Here is a 23,880-nt window from a genome sequence, read left to right on the forward strand (position 1 = left end):
CAGTCATCGTGATTACCTTGTAGCCGAACTCAATGTCGCTCTCTCCACTCGTTCACTTCTAATCCCGAGTCCTGATCTCAACTTCTGTCTTCAGGACAAATCTCTGAGGAGCTCATCCAGGAGTCGGAGTGAGGACGTTTGAATACAATACACAAAGCAACAACTCTCTCACCTGTTGTCTCCTGTGTGTCGGCCGCGCCTCACGCTCGTCACTGACCAACAAACAAACACAACACGCCGAAACTAAAAGTGCAAATCGTTTAATCTCAGCCACATTTTTACTTATATACAGTGAAGTTGACCCTAATAAAATCATAAAATCACTTTCTCTCTTATTTAGCTAAATTTTAAACTTCCGGCTACTCTACATCGACACCAATACATTCATCAAAGCAACAGAAAAACAAAATTAAGAGGAAAGGAAAAATTAGAAGCAACTTGCTGAAATAAAAACACTGTAAAATGTACAACAATACAAATGGCACACCACAAGTCTGCTGTGTCAAAATGTGACAGGATGCGATCCATTCCCCTCGGGGGCTGAAGATTCAAGTTGAGGTTGTTTTTGTGATTGCGGGGCCCTGCTCATCACGAGGGGGCCCCTCATCTTCCTGTGCACACGACACACATACACACTAAAATCAGGCACCAAAGAGATTGTCTTTTGACATATTTGCTTTTTGTATATTACATACATTCGCTTAGAAAGTGTACACGTGTGTGTGTGTGTGTGTGTGTGTGTGTGTGTGTGTGTGTGTGTAAGTAATCGAAAAACGCAGTTACGTTGCCATGAATGTGCACAAAAACTACGGGGTCCCGAAAAGTTATTGCCGGCTTGCAGAGTAGTCATGCATTGTTTTTAAATCGTGGAGTCACTGATGTGTCGACGCGTGCTGTGGTGTCAGGAAAACGTGCCTCCGTGTGTTTCCGTGTGCAGCGCGTTTCACCGGGAATCGTCTCAATCACCTCGAGCCATCTACAGGAAAACTCCTCAAAAAGGCACTTAAATAGGGGAAATCTTTTCTGTTCTATTATAACATCGGATATAACGTGAGACTGGATGCAAGTGGCAGAAGTATGTGGGGATGGACCACATCTACAAACATACTCCACTGTCTACGCAAGACATAAATTCATTCACACAGTTGCAACCATACAAAACACAACAAATTTCCATCATAAAAACTCTCATCATTCAGGGTGACAGTCGCCTGCCTCAGTTTCTGGATAGGGAAGATTCTTCTGTGCAAAAAGTTTACCTTCAATGTGCAGCCCGGCGTAAAATTAAGTGCACACCCGGTCCCGACCCACGCTCACTCCCCGACATACATCAGCCATGCTCTCCGTCTAAAACTTACACTTTCTGAAAGAAGTCTTTAAAAAAAAAAAAAAAGGTCAAATACTCGTTTCCATACGTCAACAAATCCAACTCAAAGCAATTTCAAAAAGGCACCAGACTTGCACAGTGAGGGTGCGTCTCGCTGTGGGCCACCTCCTGTGCTTAAGTTCAAACGAATGTGGAAAGACTCAGTTATTAGTGCGTAAAAAGGAGACAGAGAAGGGGTGTGAGTCACTGGGCGAGGGAGGAAGCCGTTCAGGTGAGCATGGGCACGTCATCCTCTGAAGTGGTGTCTTCGGAGAGAGGGATGAGCAGCACCTCGTCATCTGAGGAGGAGGAGGAGGAGAAGGAGGGCGAGGCGGAGAGGGGCATGGAGTTGGTGGAGGAGGACGAGGGCGACGCTCTGAAGAGGGAGATGCTCAGGCCCAGCGTGTGGAAGATGGAGGCGAGAGAGGGGCTGCTCGGGGGCACGGCGACGGGGGGAGTGAACGGGAAGGACGGGGGTGGCGCTGGGGGAGCGTACGGAGGCGGAGGCGGGGAGGCAACGGGCGGCGGGGGCAGCGAAAGCAGAAGAGGCAGTACGTCGTCGTCGTCCTGCTGGTGATGCGGCTCGGACTGAGCCAACAAGCCCAGTTTCTGAGGCACCGGCTGGTTCAGCGCCTCCACGGCCAACGAGGAGCTGGTGGGAGTGGAGAGAGCCGGTTCCTGGCCAGAGGGGGCGGCGTCTGCCTGCTGCTGGCTGGAGCTCGAAGTCTGAGTCGGCCTGGAGGGAGGTCTGGGGATCAGACCCCAGCGCCTCATGCGGCGAACGGCCCGGCGGACGAAGCGGGGCCTGCGTCTGCGGTGTGGGGAGTTGGCAGCGTCCTGGCGGAGGAGCTGGAGGATTCCCCTCAGAGAAAGAGACGAGGTCTGACAAAGAGGAAAAGAAACAGAATTAAAAAATGTGTTTTCTACAACCCTCCCAATTTCTTCAAGTTGTATTAAAACAATCCCAAAACACTGATCCAAGTTTAAAGACCGAGTTTGTATCTGGGGCCGACCCATCAGACATCACATGCTTTGTTAATCCCTCATCTAAATCACCCCGACTGTCGTCATTGGCTAATAATAAAGCACCTTAATGTGAGCTCGCGTAGCAACAGCACATTCGTTCTGTCTTAACACTCCATTAATCTCCATCAGACGGCTGTGGGCTGAAGGAAGTCGGCTGCTGGAGTGGAGCACATGACTTTAAGACCGATGACACAGGAGCTACTGTAGATAAGAGTGGACTTAGTGTCGCTGGACAGCTGAAGAATGTGCCACTCAGCAACGAGGCCTCTTCCCCCATGAATGAGTCGGTTATCAGTCCTCCACATCCCCCCCGTGTTTTCATACCGACTCCTTTCTTTCAAACTTCAAGGCATTGAATTAATTTGTTATGGGCCTCTGAAGCTCGGGGGTTTGATTTCCAGTGTTTTCACGTTACGGTCAGGTTCTTTCAATTTCACTGCCAAACAAATAAGCCCGTGTGAGAATTGAAAACTGGACGCTGAAGTCTGCGTTGCAACATAAGACTGATGTTAGGATGACCCTCCTCTTCATAGGAATGTTCTCAGAAGGTTACAAACAACCCAGAATGCAACACAGACTGTGGGAGCCTGTGTTACTCCTCGATATTCATGATGATGGGAGAGGGATTGACCAGTTCTTTGAATACAACCCCAACTTTTACAACCTAATTTACAGAAATATCAACTATGTTATGTTATGAATATGTGAACTTTACCAATGATAATGTCAAACAAAAGGTTCTAAGCTGTAGTAAGCATTCAACAAGTTTAACTACACAATCAATCATCAGCGGAACAGATTATCAGATATTGATACAAAAGGTCAACTCATCCTGTAAACAGCTACATGCCCTCGTGACGCTCTTCTCTCTCACCTCATTGGGGTTCTCTGTGGGGAAGTCCTCCACTGGCGGGATGATGCCCTGGGCGATCAGCTGACCGTAGGACGGAGGAGCCTGCTGCTGGATTAGCTCCGCTTCCTGGCGGCTGATTGGAGCAAACAGGCTGCGGGAAAACACACATTAGGACACATTCACACACACACGTGACACTGGTATCTGATGTGAGGGTTTTCCAGAGATTCATCCACAGTTTAAACTTCTTTATTATACATTTATCTACTGTTCTACAGCCAATTTTGAAAGTAAATTACCCTGAATAATGGCTACAATCCTTAAACCACACATGGTTTGTTTTTAAACGCTGTACACAGTTGAGGAGTGTAATTTTCAGAAGAGTACACAACATGGGCGGCTTTGGCTGAGACAACAACCTGGTAGTTTGTGTGTGTCTTTCTACGCCGCATGCTGTCTGTGTTGTGGGAGGTTCTGAAGCGTTTGAGAGGTGCTGTCTGGTCGTTTTGGCAGCAACCGAATCCCGAAGTTATGAAAACAAAGTGTGCCTCTTGTGAGTCACTGTCTCAGAGAGTCAACACAAAATCTGGCAGTGGTAGTCATTAAAAAGCCCACGATGCTTGTTTAAAAGAATCAACACGTCTGTTAAGCAAATATACTTCAGTTACAGAGCTAAAACAAATATGGAACAGAGCAGAAACTGCGGGATGAGTAGTATTAAAAGCAATAAATGCACAAAAACCATTAAGTTACCTGTACTCCCTGGTCCTGAGCGAGTACAGTTTACAGGTGCAGCCCATGGCGATCACAAGCAGGAGCCCGCACACCAGGCTGCCAACCGTTGCCGCGGTGATGACCTTGCGGGGCAGGATGACGGTGCAGTTGAGCTCGTCCGTGCCGTCCTTGCAGTCCACCTGGCCGTCACAGCGCCAGCTCTCAAACACGCACCTGTGCACGGGACAATGGGCCACTTGTGTGTTAGAGTATGCAGGGGTAACACGAGTAAGAGATTCAGCTTCGTCCTGTTCGGAAATGTTTGACTACGGGGCAACACAATCGCACACAATACACAAACCAAATTCATGTTCAATACTTCAGACAAATGCAGTCGAGCTCTCACATGATGATGTGTATCTTCAGACTAACACACTAGACACACCTCACGTTGATAAAAAGTGGTCAAAGTCCTGACTAAACTTTGACCACTAACTTTTAATTATCAAAAATGTTTGCATTAAACATCAACAGCTCACCGGTGACTAAAAAACTTCAATCGGGTGAAACAAGCAGTTTGATATGATGGAAAATCTCCAGATTAACTAATGTATGGACCACGAGGTGAAGTTATTTGATTAACAAACATTTCCAAGATAAAGACTGAACTTTAATCTTTCAAGCATCATGCACGAGCGCTGAAACTCAACTACACGCCGTCCTCTCCACAGCGAAAAGAGAACTGAATTTCAGTCTGAAAGTCTCTAGAGAAACGGACCCAAACTGACCTGTCACTGTCACAATGAAAGGTCCCCGGCTGGCACACGGTGCAGTCCCTCTCGTCGCTGCCGTCAGCACAGTACAGCTGGTAGTTGCACCTCTCCGTGACCGGGTAACACACTGGCCGGCCGGCAAAGTGGCTGGATGCCACCATCCTCTGTCCCACCATTCCACACGCAAACTGGTTGGGACTGCAGCCTCGGCATCCCTCCTCGTCCTTCCCCGTCTCGGAACAGTCCCATTTCCCATCACAGCGTTGCTCCTGGGTGAAGCAACCACCTGATGCTCCCCCACACCGACCTTCCCATGGGGGGCAGTAGCTCCCGACGTGGAACGTGGCGTTAAAACCGCTCCCCTCTGAGCCAGAAATCGTCTCATATGTCAACGACAGGATGCCAGTGTGGGATTCGGCTTGGACTGGTTTGTAATTCAAGGCGCTGGTGATCTGTCAACATGCCAGGAAGGATCATTGTGTTACAATAAGGATTGATTCTTTAGAGACGATTATCAGAAAACTGTCTAAATCAAACAAACTCACAATTTTAATAACATCTCCATTGCCTTGCTCTCTGTTGTAGATGGTGAGTCTGTCCCCGGGCCCCAGGACCAGCTGCTGCAGATCCAATCTGAGGGGCCGGGAATCCTGAGGGTCCAGAGTCCAGACACAGAACAGAGCAGTACCCCGAATGGCCGGGGGGGAGAATGTCCCATAAAAGGTCTGTAGGAGCCCACCGCAGGGCCACTCAATGGGACTTGGCGTCACAGCGAGCTCCTTATGGGTCGGCGGCGGATCTTGATCCACCTGGGCCTCCTCCTCCTCCTCCTCCTCCTCCCCCCACAGATCAGAGTCAGCGTATCTCTCCTCTGACCTTTCTGAGCTCTGACTATTATCCATGACCTTAAGTTTGTCGGAGTCCCTGTCATGGTTTCTCTCTGTGTACATTTCCCTTCTAGTTCCTACTTCCTGTGTGCTGCCCTGCTTTGAGGGGGCTGGAGTTCCTGTTTCTCCATCGCAGCCCTGTTCGTCTGAACCGAGACCAGGACCTTCACCGAGACACTCCACCTGGCCGTTACAGCGCCAGGAGAGGGGAAGGCAACGGCCCCCGAGGCATTCAAAAGATGTCACGGGACATTCACCAGTGTCTGAATGTGTAGAAAAAAGAAGGGGATTACACAGATTATGACCATTTGATAAGAAAAAGTTGAAGTTGCAGCAGAAGTGTACAGACATAAGTTCCATTGAAAAGGTACAAGAGGGGAGCACTTTGCAAATGATCAAACACAAGATTCTACAGAAAAAAAACATGTCACCATACCTCTGGCATAGTTCAAGAGAAACGATGACACAGGGAACACATGCGGGAGGAAGTGGTGCATCACTGTAATATTTCCCCCTGGGAATTCAATTGGCTGCGGCAGCTTGGATCCACAAAGGACAATCGGCTCACCGCCAGCGGAGGATTTTATGGACACCGACTCCTTTCTACATCGCGCTGAAAACTGGGAAAAGCTAAAAAAAATAATAATAAAAAAAGATTTGAAAAGAGAAAAGGGGGATTAGCTATGAAAGGTAAATCAGGAAACAGACAACCTGACTTAAAGCTGCAGTGCAGGACAGATTAAAAATCGATTTGCGTCAGGTAAATCTGTATTTTGCAGAATATCAGAGTTTTAAATCTGGTGTCTGTGGCAACATTCCCTCACCACACCAGTAGTGATGTATGTTACGATAAAGAGCAACAGTTGGTTTGCCAGAGCTGAGTACAGTGGGGTCTATGGCGCACTGAGAGCCATCTCAGCATCTGTACCTGAGAACGATGGGTTCTCCTTCCCGACCATTGATGATCCAGCAGTCATAGATAGAGCCGAAGCGGTACGACCAGCTGTGGTACGCAGAACTCATAATCTCTCCCACTTTGTCGTCAAACACTTGAAGGGAACGCCCACAATGAGCTGAGAAACAGAGGGACAAAGCAGAAATGATCCAACCTTCGTTTCAAAACATCACTTCTGCTTCTCCAAACCCTGATGGACACTGATTTTAAATTACAATTGGAAATACATGTTTAGACAAGAAGTAAAGGAAGTAATGCTAAATAGGATTCTGAGATACAATTAAAAAGACCCTCACATTAGGAGAAAAGTGAAATAAAACAGGGAACTGTGTCTAAAAGGTCGGATCTCCTCTATTCAAAGGTTACAAGAACGTATGAAACAAGAATGTGACATTGGAGAATCCTTTCATGACAGCCACAGACACAACATGAGATAAAGTGCTGAGTCGACGTCTCCTTACCGGAGCAGAGGGCAGGATCGAATCGACTGCAGGCTGCAGAGGACGCAGAACGAAAACACAACGAGTCAGACCAGTTTTAAAATCACGTCCGACACAGATCATAACAGCAATATACCATGAAAAGTGAAAACATAACAAATGTCTGATAAAGGGTCAGCAGCTGAGACAGAAACATAGAAGGACACAGATGTTGTGAATGTGTTCTCACTCACCTGCTATGGTGAAAACCAGGAGGGCTCGGACTTTATAAGTCTCTGTCATTGTGATAACGCTTCTCCTCTAAAAAGGTTGGAAATCATATATAAAAAAAAAAATAAGTGAAGACTTTAAAAAGGGTAAAAATAAAAAAGGTCAGAGAAGCGCCATCTCGCGGGGGGGTGGGGCGGTGGGGGTGGTTCAGGAAGACTGTACCTGCAAAGAGAAAGAGGAGGAGGTGAATGGAAAGGTGTGTTTGATTGTGGCTGTCTGTTGAAACTGAAACTTTGGTGAAACTTTCACCATGATAACTTTTTATAACTACGTCACTCCCGTAAAGAAATGAGTCAGCAGACACGTACATCAGATCAGTTGGATAATACCAGCTTTCTCAATCTGCTTTTAATTTGATAGTCAAGTTTGGGGATATAAACAATTAACACAACCCTTATGGTCAAGTGTACTTCTGAAAGTTTATTAGTTCATATTCAATTTCTGCCAATAGATCCCTTTCACCCAAATCTTACACTGGACCATTATGAGACTATTTGTGAATATGAGCTATACAGATACAAGTTGATTGATTAATTGATTAATAAATATACAGTTAATTAAGCCGCGAAAATGATTTCAAAAATACATACGCATTACATTCAATTCAATCTCGTTATATAAAAAGGGGACAGATATATTAATAGGTTGTTCTGATCTCTAACACAATGGATACACGCACGCAGACACACAAACACACTTCCTTGCCACAATCTTCTCAACAATGACGCCAGGCTCGCCACCATTTCCGAGTTTAAAAACAAAACTGTTCCCAGAGACTCTGTCCTTCTCGGTGAACGTGAAACTACTGACGTTGAGTTCAGCTCGTGCTGTTGTCAACGCGACGATTTATAAACACCCGGTTGTGGGTTCGGTTCCGTCTGTGTCGCGAGCCGCTTCGCCTCCTCGGGGAGAGATTTTAACAGTTAGCTTCGCGAGCTAACAGCTAGCCTCCCCTCCTCTGCTCTTCCTCTCCGCTGCTTCGCTTCTTCCAGGCGGCGACACCGCGGGGAAGCGGCTCGAATCGTCAACACTTTGAGTTTCAGCGGATAAATAAGTGGCTTCTTTCGGGCGAGAAGCGGTGAGGTGGCGAGAAAAGGCCGGAGAAAGGAGACGGGTACGTTACCATGTCAGTCGGCCTCGCTTGTTGACAAGTTCCGAGCCACTTCCGGGTGTTTTAGCTCATGACAGGAGGGGCGGGGCTTGTGATGTCCAAAAGTGGGGTTTTTTGTGTCTTTCATTCATAAAAGAACAAAATGTGATTTTTCACTCACAATCACAAAGACTTGGATTTTTAAAATAATATTTAAAGTTAGAACTCTGAAGTTTTTTTTTATAAAAGCTTGTTTAATGTGTGACAGGAGATTGAAAGGTGAAATGTTTATTCTCCAACACAAGGTGTCAGTGTCCTACATCAGTTTCAATTCACAAAAACAGACCTTCGGGATTTCCTCCAATCAGGTTAAGTACTTTTGTGTTTATTAACATTTATAGCAAATAAAAGCTGGACACATTAAAGGATACGTAAAAAAGGAACAAAAATAAATACACTGTTCATACTTTAGATACTAAAAGGAATATTTATTAGACTGACGAGGGAGAAAGATAAGCTGTCTGACCCAGGAGCAATCACAGGAGCACATGTACTATAATCAATGGAGTTCCCTTTACTTTTGATACTTAAAGTGCATATTGCTCCCAGTATTTCTACGTAAGTAAAATATCGAATGCATGATTTGCAACACTCTGTAACTCTTACTGAGCAACAGCGCCCCCTGCAGCCACACGAATACCTGCAGCTTCGGGGGGTCGATCATCATTTCACCGCAGCTCAATTAATCACTGTTACAGTTTCAGACAGAAAAGCTGCAACCAGCATCACCACAGGCCAAACAAATTTTAAAAAAAAGTAGCTTCAACATGTAATAGAGTATCAGAGTAATACAGTATTTTTGTATTGCTGTGTTTTCAAGTTAAAATCTCAGAATGTTGATATCTGAGTCTCAATCATAAAAACAATAGATACATGGAGGATGAGCCAGCTGAGGGGAAAATGACGTCACCACATCTGGAGGAGGACCCAGAGGAAAATCCACTTCTCTCTCTCTCTCTCTCTCTCTCTCTCTCTCTCTCTCTCTCTCCACGTCCACACACTCTGAGGGGATCGATCACCTCCACCAGGAAACACGAGTCAGACTGTGAGAAGTAGGAGCTGCAGCCACCTGATGATTTCACTCATTTTCACTTCTCCTCGCTTGTTTCCAGCTCAGATCTGAAGCGGAGGAAGTTTTTTTTCCATGAGGATCCGACACCGTGTTTCTCTCTCTCTCTCTCTCTCTCTCTCTCTCTCTCTCTCTGTCTCTCTCTCTCTCTCTCTCTCTCTCTGCCACGTTTTCACATCATAACGGGAGCTCCTGCATACATCGATCCTTCCCCCGCCAGGACGTGTAGAAAGTTAGTTTTGTGAACTTTTTTCTGTGTTTTGGAGGGGCGGTAGTTTGCAGAAACCAGAATGCTGCCCCAGCTCCTCACCCTGGCCTGTGCTGTCTGCTGCTTTGGTTTTACCTCCGTCTCTGCAAACGTGCTGAAAGCCGAGGTAAGTCACATGGAGACACACTCAGACCTTGAAGAAGTATGGACGTGTGTTCATAGATGCAATGTTTTCATGCTGTAATGGGTCATCGAGCTGTATTTTCCACTGGGATCCCTCTCTTGAATCCGTTTTCTGCATTATTCATGGTGAATTTTACATTTTACAAACTCAGAACAGCATTTTGCATACATTTTTATTTTATTCTAAGCTTTATTGTGTTGGATGAAGGTGTAGTTGCGACCTCGAGGGTCTTTCAATCTCTCAATCTCTCAATCTGAAGATGGGAGAAGCTGAGGAAGAGGAGGGAGGAACTGTTTATACTTGTGTTTATTCTTCCTTCCTCAAACACTCCAGATCTTTTGTTTTTCTCCCATAAGAACTGATTTAAGGAGATGAACAAAATGTCATGTCAAACTTTGAATGTTGTTTTTGAAGGACAGGGTGGAGGAGGAGGAGAACCAGGCGTGTAGGGGTAGTGTACAGTTTGCAAAACCACAGCTGGGCTGCTTTGTTCTGAGAAAGAGAGGAGGGGGTGGGTGATGGTGATGTGGGGGATGGGGTTAATAGTTTTCATCCGCCTGTTCAGGCCTCACAGACAGCCGGCCAGGAAGTTGGTCCGCCTTCACAACAAGCTGGACATGGGGCTCTCCAGCTGGGACAGTGTAGGCCTGCGGGGCCTTGAGGCTGTGAAACCCTCCTCCACCAAACTGCAGGTTAACTCTCATCTCAACAACAGATTTTGTCATCGGCTCGGTAAATGACCGGGTACGAGGAGCCATCGGCGCCTCTGGTCTCGGCTCTGTTTAGATTTTTGCCCTGAAGGTAGTGCTTCGTCCCTGAACGTCCCAAGTTCAGCTTGTAGATAACATCAACAACAAGCAGTGTGGGGATAAGTGCATGGAAGGGAATGGAACACATCAGCATTAGGTCACATCAAGTCACAGAGACAGGAGCAGTAAACACGCCTGATTTAAAAAAATCAACATCCATGAATTACTCTCAGAGAAATCAACAAATATGTCAAAATATTTAACAATTTCGCAACGTTAAAGAAAGTGAATCGCTCCCAAATTTAATGTTTTCTCCTACTTCATCCTTCCACCAAGTTTCATAGTAACACATCCAGTAGTAACCTCCAACAACTGCAGCTCATAGTAAACAATGATTTGTCCTGTGATCATTTCCCAGACTAATATCTCAAAAAGTTGCTCATATAACACATCTCCCAGTGATGCACTAATAGTCAGCTGTCACAGGAAATGAAATCACTGAGAAAAACGTCCATTAGCAGTAAATGCAGAAGTAAAAAAAAACGTTTTATGGAGGACACAGGATGCAGGAAGGAGCGAAGGACGACCTTAGTCACTGACCACAATCCGCTGGCGTGTGAGTCAAGCCAGACATGGTGGATAACTCCGGAGAGTCAGACGGTTTATGAGATGCCGCAGGCCGCTGCCCTCCCGCGGCCGACTCACCGACACAGTGATGAATGTCTGTAAACAAAGTGAGAAAACATGAGTGTTTACCGCGGCTGGAGGACAATGCCTCTAACACGCAGCATCCCTGCAGCTGTAAATCAATGTGCAGCTGCAGGGATGCTGTACAACGATAGTGGCCCTGAGTGCAGGATTTAATGGGAGATCAGGTCAGAGGTGAATGTGTCGCCTGCCGGTGCAGGTTGGGTGTTGTGATGCTGCCAGAGATACCAGTCAGCTTTAATTATGGCTTAAGGATGACATCACCTGAGAGCTGCACGTGAACCCTGTGATCAAAAGATAGACGTGTCTGTGTGTGGAGAGAAAGTCGACTGAACTGGAGCTGCAGAGACGGGAGAAACAAACTCGAGTGACACAAAATGTTTTAATTAACGTCGCCCGGAGCTCAGTTTTAATGGGGTTGGGAGGGGTTGAGCGGAGCGAGCAGACGGAGACACTGAACCTTGGGGAATTTTGTGGTTTCCCGGCGTTGCTCAACATCTGAACATCCCTCTCTGACTTCACTTTGACGAACTAAACCCCCACTTAATCCAAGCTGAGTGAAAAGGAGAAGCTCGGCAAATACAGGAATAAGACCTCAGCTATTCTCTGAAACCCTCCTCTGGTGAGGCCTTCGCACCTTCCCATCATCTGTTTTCATTCTCCTCTCTTTTTGCCTCGTCTAACCTTTTCTGCTGAAATGAAAATGCAAATCCGGACCTCGCGAGAGAAGGAAGTGGGCAGCAATGAAAACAACGGAGTTTAAAACAGGATATCTCTATATCGGGCTAAAACAAAACAAAAAAAGGAGATTTCCCGTTGCCATCTGGAGACACACGTCTCGTGATCTCAGCGGAGGGCTGCAGATGTGGCCAAAAGCACATCTGGGTTCAATTCTCTTTATCTCGACATAGAGTCGCTGTTGATGTAGCATCAAAGAGGAGGCCTTGCTCAGGATCAGTGCGCGCTGCTGTGGCAGGCGGCGGCTGTCACTGAAGAAATGTCAAAGCACTCAGCTGGATCGGCCTTAATGTGAAACTGATGGACTTCAAGGGGGAGAGGGAGTTTATCTGAGATCTACAGGGAGGACATGAAAGAGATAAATCTGCTGATGAAGTTTACTCTGTTGTCACGGAGATGGCTCCAGTTATAGCTCTATTGTTAAAGGTCCAACTCAGCAAACTACAAATTAAAGTAACCAATGCATAACCACATTAATTCAGCAATAATGACCTCAGGCGGGATATATAACTATATTGCATAAGGACTTTTATGTGTGATATTATAGTATATCTTGTAATTTATAGTATAGGCTACTTAGTTAAGATCAGGATCAGCCATTAGCTGGAAATAAGAAGTTTCCAGCAACACCACAAACGCGAGCATAGTCTATTACAGGTAAAAGTACTACATTCAAATATTTACATAAGTGAAAGCAAATAGATTTTATCAGATAGTGCACTGTAAGTACTCAGTGTGTAGAATGGAGCCTTTACAAAGCAGCGTTTACCAGCTGAATTAACCATTAAAATGACATATAAGAATAAGTAAATGGTGTATTACATATTAATAAAGTATGAGTATAAAAGTAAACCTTAAGAACAGTTTATTTTTCCTGTAGTTTATAGGATTATAGGAACATTAGTCTTATAGGATACTGGTAACTACAGCTTGCAAGTGTAGTAAAGTAAAAAGTGCAAACATAAAGTAAGAATACTCAAGTATCTGAAAACTGTTATATGGTATTACTTTGGTGCAATTGAGCTTTATTGAACAGAATTGATCAGTGCAGTGTTTGCAGGCATCAGTCTGATACGGTTTCGTTCAGCACAATAAAAGCACCCTGTGATTGTTTGATTATTTGACCCAGCAGAAGTGTCGATGTGTAGAAGAAGTATCACACAGTGCGGGGGTGAACGCTAACTGGGTCAGAGGAGCCAAGTAATGAAGGCGATGTGGGATTCAGCCCCTCATGAGCAGAATTCTCCGTTTTTTCCGTTGGCACCGAGCGAGAGGAACATCTGACTCAGGCCCTCGAATTGAAATTCAGCCATACTCTCCTCAGCCTCCTCTGCTCTCGTCCTGCTTTTCATTCACCACTCCGTCCCCTCTAATGTCTTTACCTCTTCTTCTCTAATGTAACTCTGCACTTTAGATCATCCTCTGCCTGTCCGTCACCCTCCGTCCGTCCGTCCCTCGGGGCCTGCAGAGATTTAAGTGTTTCTAAAGCCAGAAAACCTGTGGCTCATAGAAGCGGTTTCAGAAAAACAGACGTACACAAAACAATGACACATGACTGCGAAATGCAAACACAGAGTTAAACCCAGCTCCTCACAGGATCACTTTATCATCCCTGTTTCTCGTCTAGTTCTTTATGTTGCACAAAGATGGACAGACACCCACATGACGCGCTAACTAACACAATGACAGTTTTTCCTCTGAAAATGATAACATTCTTTTCACCAGAAATCTATAAATGCTGAGGGGATTTTTTTGTTTTTTTCATTTTGTTTTGTAAGAAGTTGTGGTCGGCTTTTTTATTTATTTATAGTGCAAGCAGGAAATCAAATAACAGCTCATGTGAGTGTGAGTAAGAGTGTGTGACAGTAGGTGCTGTCGACCACATGTGACCTGTGAGACACGGGGGATTCCGACATGATATACATCACCATCATCCCTTTTTTTTCTACTTGTTTGTGCTCACAGCTTGTTTGTCAAACATATTCCTGAACATCTGTTGAGCATCTGAGGCACGAACTCGCCTGACACAACAAGGTGGGCCTGTTGTGTGACCTGATATCAAGGCCCCATCTTGAGGAAGGTACCAGTGTCAAAATATAGAAGATGAGCTCAGTTTTGTGCTCGTGTATTCACAAAAATTGTATTTTTTTATCAAATCTGGGGCCAGGGAGCAGAACAGTGGTAAGAAATAGAAGTACATTTAGATTTTTTATATTTAAAATCATAAAAATTACCTTTGTTATATATTGTGTTGACTGTTAACACAAAGTTTCATTCTGGTTGCCTTTTAAATGTGTTACATCTGCTTTACCTCATGGCCTTGTCCGTTTCTGCAATAACTTCCGGTGCAAACAACGTCTAACGAAGTAAAAACACACTAGTGCTAGTCCGTTAGCAAGTTAGCTGTTTCTACCTTTCACCGCCTGACTGAACAAAACTTTAACACGTGACCTCCTCCCAACCCCAAGCAGCTGAAGTTACATATTGTCCATTTAATTATAATGCAAAGTGTCATTGATGGTTCACACTTCTGCAATTTAAAGCTGCAAATAAGCAGCAAATCCACACAATTAAGAGGCAGGAATAAGAATAAATTATTAATAGACTGTTAACAATCTGCTGAATTGTCTGGTTCAGCTCTGTAAATGGTCGTGAGGTCAGATCAGGGTCACGGGATCCATGTGTACATCACGCAGCTCCACTGAAACAACCTGTCCCACCACGTTTACATCACACTGTCTGTGCTTTATACATTCAGACCTCATGTCACTGCCGCTCGCACACAGACCCGGCGGTGTGTTTACCAAACCAGCAGCCAGCCCTTTGACCACACATGGCCGCGCGGCGAGCAAACCCAGCTCCTCCGACGCCAACAATACCAGCCATGTACGAGTCTCAATAAATAGAGGCTTTGATGGTGGCTGCTGGGAGTTCCAGGGGGAGGAGGGGTGGACGCTGGGATACCTGGCGTCCCGGGCCGGAGGTGGCGGTGTGTGGAGTAGTTTGGTGCAGGAGCAGAGAAGTGGAGGTCCTGACGGTGTGTGTGTGTGTGTGTGGGAGAGTGTTTTTATAGAAGCAGACGCGTCACCACACTGGAGCCACAGGACACACTAGCAGCTCTCAGCGGACGGGCAGAGCGAGTAAATTTGGTCGACGGTAGAGGCTGATTGACTCAGAGGGAGTCAGGAGATAAATTACATTAACTAGACGCTTAAATAATCCTGAGAAATCTTAAGGGGGGGGTGGGATATGCAGGGATGGGGAGGAGGAGGGGGGGGGGGGGGGGTTGCGTCACTGCGGGCCTCATAAGTGAACCTTGTTCTCTGGCCTCTCGGCCCACCACACGGCGAACAGTAGCTGTGTGTGCACACACAGGCAGAGTAGGACCAGGTAGTCCTGCCCAGTGGCTCCATCCCTCCCCCCTGCTTCCCCTTCACCCGTTGGACGAAGGCTCCGGGAGAAAAGTTGCAAGAATGGCTGAACAGGAGAGACATCTGATTCTGTGACGCCAGTGAAGGAATTCTGGGTAATTCCACCGACTTGACATGCGGTGGAGATGAGAATGTGTGTCAACTCTGCGTGGTCGGAAAGAAAAGACACACTTATAACAATTCCAACAAGAGAGAGAAGATATTAGAAGATCGATAGAACTCATAGGCACCATCTCTTAAATATGAAGCTGCAGCCAGTGAGCTTAGCTTAGCTTAGCTTAGCATAAAGACTGGAAACAAAGTCGCACCACCCGTTGGTTTGTGAGAAGTCTTGTGTTTGACATTTTGTCCAGAGCCCTTAGTGGGTTTGAAAGCAATAGTATTTAATGTATATTAGAAACTCCTGGCTCAAGCTTTGTGTTCAACACAAAGACGTGAAAGTGGTTTTAACCTCCTCATTGGAGGAAAGGGAATAAAATGTCAGACTATTCCTTTAACAGTGTCTCCGTCCAGTCTGAGACCACCAGCAGCAGGCAGTGGAAAGAATAGGTCGGCCTTTCATGTGTAAAGATAAACAGTGGTGGTTTTGGTTCGAGGACGGGGAGAAACAGAAGGAGGAGGACGGACAGAGACAGGAGGACGAGGACGAGGTCAGACAGAGACAGAAGGAGGAGGAGGAGGATCCTAAAGTTTGATGAAGCCAAGTGTTGCTGAAAACGTCTCTTTTTCCAGCGTTATGACGACCAGTGGTCTCTGTTTGGCTACTTTGGTCCAGACACAGTTGTGGGTCACTGGGACTGAAAAGACGTCAGTGTTTTCACATTGTGTGTTTTATTTGGTTCCTCTCTCGTCTCGACATGTGAGGACTTTGGCTTGTTAAGAGTTTGGAAATGAGTTAATGTCCCAGTCACATAAAGAGAAGGGAACACATTTAAAATGCTGAGTTGACCCACTCATACACACACACACACACACACACACACACACACACACACACACACACACACACACACACACACACACACACACACACACACACACACACATACACACACATACACACAGACACACACACACACAATCTGTGTTGCACATCTAATCGCAGGTTGAAACAAGCACTGACATTGACTGGAAGCAGTCAAACTCCCACAGGTTCACACAAGAGGCCGATCCCTTCTTTTCTGTTGACGAAGGTGTTTTCTGCTGGTTTTCCTGTTGTTTCTGGCTAATCTGACGAAACCTCATCTGACGACTCAGACGTTCACAAAGAAACCAAAACAGAAGTTGCACAACACCTCATAATTTCCATGTCTCCGCATTTTTATTTTAACAGCTAAATCCCCTTTTCCTGCTGTTTCACGCTAATGTTTTCAGTTGTGTGTCTTTGTGTTAGCATGTTGTATTTTATGGAAAGATAAAATCATACAGCAAAACTATTGTATACTCGTGTGAAGCCATGAGGAGTTTGTTTTTAGGGTTTAGGCGATATCACATTTTGCTGTTCCACGTTAGAAAAACTCAGTTTGAGAAATAACGATGGAAATGGAGGTGTCAGATTCATTCGAGAGGGATTATTATGTTTCTTCGTACTTTAGATCCACGTATTTGATATTTTTGTAATATAAAAAATCAGCTTTGTGTCTCTTTCTTTCTACTCTTGGATTTTCTTCTGTAGTCATAAAAGAAAATAATGATATTTGTACATGATAAGAGAAAACACATGATGCCAGTAGTGACTTTAGTTAACTCTCATTAGATTGGGTATTTGGTTTATCTGGAAACTATATTGAAAGTGAATATAAATAAATATGTACATTGCAATTCTAGGTAGAATATATTGCATTGAAATTCGATATTATCACTCAACCTGTATTTGTATAGTAGCTTTCATCGGTTTGTGCATTTCTTGCTGCCGTGAAATACTGAAATACCAAAACAGTTTCAAACTGTCTCAGGGATTTGGTTTCCAATGTTTGGCTTCCTCAGAAAGCGAATGATTAACCATTGCACAAACAAAGCTCTAACCCGTCGTCCTCTCTCTCTGTTTCAGGCTTGGCTGCAGTCGTACGGTTACCTGCCTCCAGGTGACGTCAGAGCTCAGGCCATCCGCTCGCCACAGTCCATCCAAACAGCGATATCAGCCATGCAGAGGTTCTATGGTTTGACCGTCACCGGCTCCATAGACTCCAACACGTTAGAGTGAGTCCCGATCAATGGCAGTGATTTTAATAACACATGGCTGCTTGGTTTGATATGTGACTATTAAAAGTTATGGATTTCAAAGGTCTCAATGTCGCCAGGACGAAAAAAAGGTTCTCCTTCACAAAAATATGTCTCCTTCACAGCAGTGGAAATATTTGACATAGTTTGAAACGTGTGAATATCTTGTCGCTGTTGCCAGGGCGATGAGCCGGCCGCGGTGTGGCGTCCCTGACAAGTTCGGCCCAGAGCTGAAGACCAACCTGAGGAGGAAGAGATACGCTGTTCAGGGTCTGAAGTGGGACAAGTCGGAGGTGACCTTCAGGTCAGAAAACACTCTCTACACACACACCACTGAATTATCTGCATTTTTACTTTAAGAAATAACTTAAAGATTATGAATCGATGACTTGACTTGTTAATCAACAAATCACCACTCAATATTTTGTATTTTTATTATTATCCCGTTTAACATTTCATGCTAAAGGCTTTTATTTTGAAGCACTAAGTCACTTAAAGATAGAGAACAGTCCCGTGCCTTCTTACTGTCTCACCTCCCTTCAGTGTGTTATTTTGAATTGACTCCAACCATCCGAGCCCTAAAATCGCTGCATCTCCCGGTTCTCCTCCGACAGCATACAGAACTACACCCCCAAGATCGGGGAGCAAGCCACGTATGAAGCCATCCGAAAGGCCTTCAGGGTTTGGGAGAGCGCCATCCCGCTCACCTTCAGAGAGATCCCCTTCAGCCACATCAGAGGCAAGGTCGACAAGTTCGCCGACATCATGCTCTCCTTCTCGGAGGGCTTTCACGGAGACAGCACGCCGTTCGACGGCGAGGGCGGCTTCCTGGCTCACGCGTACTTCCCCGGACACGGTATTGGGGGAGACACACACTTTGACCTCGCAGAGCCGTGGACCACCGGCAGCGACGACCAGGGAGGTAAGACAAGGAAGAGTGGACGTCGAGAGATGGATCTGACTTTACACTAAAACGTACTGAACGGAAGTTTCTCCTCGTCTGTCTTCTCTGAAGGTAACGATGTTTTCCTGGTTGCCGTCCATGAGCTGGGTCACGCTCTGGGTCTGGAGCACTCCAACAACCCCGCTGCCATCATGGCGCCCTTCTACCAGTGGTTTGAGACCGAAAACTTTCAGCTCCCCGACGACGACCGCAGAGGCATCCAGACGATTTATGGTGAGTCGTTCTCTCAAGCCGTTTTCAGACATGAACTCCGGAAAACGTCCAGAAAAGATCCAGCATCGACCCCTTATCTCCAAAAGTTGTTTTTCCTGTGTGATTAAACAAGTCTCATTTGAAATATCATCGGTCGCTCTTCTAACTCCACATTATCCGTCTCTCACTCCTCTCTCTCTCTCTCCTCTGTGCTTCAGGAACTAAGTCCGGGGCTCCTCCTCCTCCTCCTCGACCCACAAAACCGTCCAAACCCGAAAAACCAGACAACGGCCCAGATATCTGCGAGGGACACTACGACACCATCGCTGTCCTCAGAGGGGAGAAGTTTGTGTTTAAGGTACAGCTCACACAGGCAAACACAAGCATTCAAGCAAAATCTCGAAATTGAAAACGCTTCTGGCAGAAAAGCTACTAAAAAGGAGTAAAAATAAGAACATACGTTAAAAGATAGTTTCTCCCCCTTCGTCTGTGTTGCAGGACAAGTGGTTCTGGCGTGTGCGTAACAACAAGGTGCTGCCTGGTTACCCGATGCCCATCGGTCACTTCTGGAAGGGCCTGCCCTCAAACATCAACGCCGCCTACGAGAGGGATGATGGGAAGTTTGTCTTCTTCAAGGGTAGGTTCCCTCTGGAGAATAAACCGAATCCAGATTTGCTTTCTGGTCTCACTCTGTCCTTCTCATCTTTCTGTTCTTTTTTTCTTTCCTCCGTGTGCAGGAGACAGGTACTGGGTTTACAGCGAGTCCACCATGGACAAGGATTCTCCCAAGACTCTGGCCGACATGGGCACCGGCCTCCCCACAGACAAACTAGACGCTGCCCTGTTCTACACACCCACAGGACAGACGTACTTCTTCAGAGGCAACAAGTGAGTCTGTCCAAGCAACATGTTAAATGATCCTCTGCTTATATCTACTGGATATCAGACCTCTGCTTTTATATCACCTGTAAGAACTGTACTGTCACTGGGATTCATCCTCATCATCCTCGTCCATTTCCAATATTTCCACCTCCTCCTGACCTGAGGTTTTAATAAGAAGCATCAGAAACATTCCTGCAGCCTTCGTGCAGAGATTAGATCTCTTTCCGTTTTGCAAACAAACAACAGTTAAAACTCGCCGGGCTTATCTGAAAGTAGCGCACAGCATTTCAGTTCCCTGAGTCATACTTCATACTTATTTGCCTTTAGTCAGATTTCTAACAGCTCAGGGTGGAATACAAACAGCAAAGGATTTAAATCCAGAAAACCATTGAAACCGATGAGTCTGTGATGACACATGTAAAACATTAATAATCCACAAGACTCCCCCCCCATGCAGCACAGAGATGTTCCAGATAAAATTCCTCTGTATGGGGCCGTAGTCAGGATTTGAGAGAAGCTGAGGTTATGAGTCAAAATTCCTCCAACTCCGTCCTCCAAAAAGTCTATTATTTCATTTCTAGTATATTTTCACTTATATCGTCTCTAAATTTGAATTGTGAAGGTAGTTTGCTTGATTTAATATTCATATTAATAATAATAAACTGTATTTGTATGGCACCTGCAGCTTAAAATGCTTTACATACAATATAGACGAAAACAGAAACATGCTAAGAAGAGAACAGATTTCAAGAAACATAATAAGATAAATAAAAAAAACACGCGCGCTCAGGAGTGCGAGCAAATGTAAGATCTAGTTAAAGATCTAGATTTGATTAGATAAAGTTTCAAATGACTCTTTCTTTAACCGCTCTGTCTTTGTGTCGGTTGCAGATATTACCGCTTCAACGAGCAGACTCGCACTGTGGACAGCGGCTACCCGAAACCCATCAGCATGTGGAGCGGAGCGCCAGAGAACATCAAGGCTGCCATCATGAGTGAGGATGGATGTAAGTTTCCCGAGAGCCAGAACGATAAATTATTGAATTTAGATTAATTAGCGAACCATTTGGATCATTTATAGATAGTTTAATTGGTTGTTTTACAACAGTAATGACAGAAAATTGTAAAAATAATAATTAGCAGCTATATTATGGGCATTCGAGGGATGTTCGAGTCCCCGGAAATCAGCTGTTGAACCTGGAAAAACTCACTTCTGTCCATTTTTTCCGCAGCCTACACGTATTTCTACAAAGCCAACAAGTACTGGAAGTTCAACAACCAGTACATGAAGGTGGAGTCCGGCTATCCCAAGTCCGTGCTCAGCGCCTGGATGGGCTGCGAGAGCGAGGAGCCCAAGAAGGGTCGGGAAGAGGAGGTGATCATCATCAAGGTGGACGAGTCGCAGAGCGGGGCCGGGCCCATCGCCGTGGTCATCCCCCTCCTGCTGCTGGTGCTGGTGGTCGTCACCCTGGGAGCGCTTTTGTTCTTCAGGAAGTACGGCACGCCCAGACGCCTCCTCTACTGCCAGAGATCCCTCCTGGACAAGGTGTAGGCAGAGCGACGGGCGACTGAGAGACTGCCGCAGAGGGAGAGAGAGAGAGGGAAAAAAAACCAGGGCCGGGAGACGATGGAAAAAGAGAAGAAAGAGGAGGAGAGAGCGAGCGGAGGAAAAAGACAGTGTTAAGTGTTTGGTGGTTTGTATTTGCCACGACAGAGCGGAAAAAAGGAGAAAGGCCCTAGAAACTGAAATCAGGAAAAATGCGTATTTGTATGTTAACTATTTACATGTACTGTGTCAGGAGGTTAAAGAACAAAGCCACCGTCTCACGTAGAGAAGGGAAATATGCAAAGACTCACCTCTCCTCTCTCACATCCCAGGTATTCAAAACAACAAAAACATCCCTCCACGCTTCCTCTACTTAAACTGGACGACTCCAGCTGAACTGCTGTCTGATTCACGAGTTCCACCCCCTGGAAACTTTACAATTTACTTACCCATAAATTCATCGTTTCATGTTTGCTGTCAAGTCCATTGTTTTTTTTTGTTTTTTTTAATGCAGAAAGTTATTGTTTGAATATGACATTAATTCTTAAAAGTGCCAAAGTTCTGAAGACGAACCATGAAATATCGCCTGTGTTAGCGTGATTTAGTTTTCTACCACTAAATAGAACCTCAGACTTTTTCGGTAAAGCCAGAAATCCACATTTTGCTCCATTTGGATGATTGTAGTTATGCACAGTACTTTTACTTTTGCTTGTGTAACATGTGAGAACTTTGGCTTCTTTTTGTTAATGCAAAAAATGCTCACATTCCTCAAAGTGAGGTACTGAAATAAGTTGTTGGTGTCGGTTCTCAAGTATCGTGTATCAGCACTATTGTGCAACATTTTTAAAGGAGACATATGATTTTTAGTTTTTCTTTCCTTTGTGAATGTAAAAGTTCTGCAAAGTTAAAAAGCCTCGACAGAAAACACTGAAGCGTCGGTAGTCCGGCCCATATTTCCGCTCTATTGTGATGTCACAATGCTCCACCTACTGGCTAACCTGACACGCCCCTTTACAAAACCAGGTAATGTTCGATCTGGCCAATCAGAGCCGAATGGGCTTCATAGGGGGGGGGGGGGGGGGGGGGGGGGGGGGGGGGGGGGGGCCTTAAAGAGACAGGAGCTTAAACGAAGTGTTTCAGACAGAGGCTGAACAGAGGAGCTGCAGCGACGGACAGAATATTAGAGCATCCTAAACATTTTTAAGTAATAACACAAGTTAAAATTATGAATCTGGCTCTGAGCAGAATATGTCTCCTTTAAAACGGCATAAATCGTTAACAACCAACAGGATTCTCTCTCATCTGCTAAAGATGTTAGGTTTGAGTTATTGTTTTGGGTTTTTTTGGATGAATTTAACGCAGCAGACTAATGTCACGTCCCTTCTGCAGTTTGGAATATTGGTATCGATGGTTGCAGACTTCTGAACATGCACACGTGTGATTTATGCTTCATACTCGTTCAATCAGAAGCGATTTCCCCCTTGATTGTCACGTCTCAAAACCAACGATATTTTAGTTTCTGCCGCTGCGACTCCAGACGCTCGCAGGCAGAACTCGTCCTTCAGTGCAAGCAGTCAGACGGGAACTTGATTATTTTTCTTACGTGACGTTTTAACTCACAAATGACGGTTTTGAAAACATTCCAGTACTTTTGCTGTCGAGCACAGCTGCTCGTCCGAACAGGTCAGTGAGCGGTACAGTTTCCAACAATATGGTGCAATTTTTTTGTAATTATTATCGTTGCTATGGGACATTGTTGTTATTATAAGTATGGTTATTGTTATTATTGTTCTCCTGGTAAGGTTATGATTTTTTTTTTTTTTGTGCATTGTCATTTGGAGTCCTGCTGGACAGAGGCATAACATGACAATGGTGGAGGCGAATCCCAGTTTACATTCAGCATGTGGTGAATTAGATCCGATCAGAGGGTGAATGTTGGCACAGAATAACAAACGATGCTATTTATGAACTTTGACACTGATGGTGATCAATGGTTTTTTATTTGTTTTGTTTTTTTTAACTCAAATCAAAATTGAAGGTGAATTGATGTAGTTAATAACAATGATAATGGTAATGATATTTATAATGATGATCATATCAATAAAGTGGAATGAGATTTTTTTTTTTTGGTTCCTGTTTGTTTTCACTTTTGTATTTCAGTAGATAAAGTGAAATTAAACTATTTTCTACAAACAGTCGTACATTTTCTTCCAATGCTTTCAGAATCTTTTCACCTGTTTCTCAACACACACACACACACACACACACACACACACACACACACTTTCACATTGTAGGCTAAAGCACAACAGTAAATACAGCCGACTATAAATATGATATTTAAGAAAATTAAATGTTGCTCTTAATATAAATTCCATTATACTTTGGTGGAAGTAAAGTGGAATGACCTCCACTAACCTGCCTTGTTAAAACCATAGACTCCCAAAAGTGAAGCCAAGGCGTCTTGATCGCTGCCACCTGGTGGCTCGGTGTAGTATAGCTCCTAAGCCACACCTCCTCCAAGTTAGTTTATGGGACATGGGCCAAACTACAAA

At 45.1% G+C, this 23,880-nt stretch overlaps 2 protein-coding genes across 3 annotated transcripts; one reads left to right on the forward strand and one right to left on the reverse strand.

The window, feature by feature from the left end:
* Positions 1-940: 940 nt before the first annotated feature.
* On the reverse strand, positions 941-8,465 carry lrp10 (low density lipoprotein receptor-related protein 10). 2 transcript variants are annotated; one of them, XM_034615367.1, is made up of 10 exons: positions 8,408-8,465; positions 7,248-7,446; positions 7,036-7,068; positions 6,548-6,692; positions 6,056-6,249; positions 5,278-5,882; positions 4,748-5,184; positions 3,999-4,193; positions 3,267-3,396; positions 941-2,248 (listed from the first exon to the last, which is right to left on the reverse strand). In XM_034615367.1, the coding sequence occupies exons 2-10, from the start codon at positions 7,294-7,296 to the stop codon at positions 1,595-1,597; spliced, it is 2,442 nt and encodes an 813-aa protein (XP_034471258.1). In that variant the 5' UTR covers positions 7,297-7,446; positions 8,408-8,465; the 3' UTR covers positions 941-1,594. The 2 variants fall into 2 exon arrangements, with proteins under 2 accessions (XP_034471258.1, XP_034471256.1); XM_034615365.1 differs by having other exon boundaries at positions 5,278-5,888; positions 8,408-8,459.
* A 933-nt stretch (positions 8,466-9,398) lies between these two features.
* On the forward strand, positions 9,399-21,921 carry mmp14a (matrix metallopeptidase 14a (membrane-inserted)). The gene is made up of 10 exons (XM_034615371.1): positions 9,399-9,877; positions 17,572-17,720; positions 17,923-18,045; positions 18,356-18,663; positions 18,757-18,918; positions 19,116-19,255; positions 19,396-19,534; positions 19,635-19,785; positions 20,671-20,786; positions 21,012-21,921. Exons 1-10 carry the CDS (start codon positions 9,794-9,796, stop codon positions 21,329-21,331), a joined length of 1,692 nt encoding a protein of 563 aa, XP_034471262.1. The 5' UTR covers positions 9,399-9,793; the 3' UTR covers positions 21,332-21,921.
* The last annotated feature ends 1,959 nt before the right edge of the window (positions 21,922-23,880 follow it).

This window comes from Hippoglossus hippoglossus, chromosome 18 (assembly GCF_009819705.1).
Source record: "Hippoglossus hippoglossus isolate fHipHip1 chromosome 18, fHipHip1.pri, whole genome shotgun sequence".
NCBI lineage: Eukaryota > Metazoa > Chordata > Actinopteri > Pleuronectiformes > Pleuronectidae > Hippoglossus > Hippoglossus hippoglossus.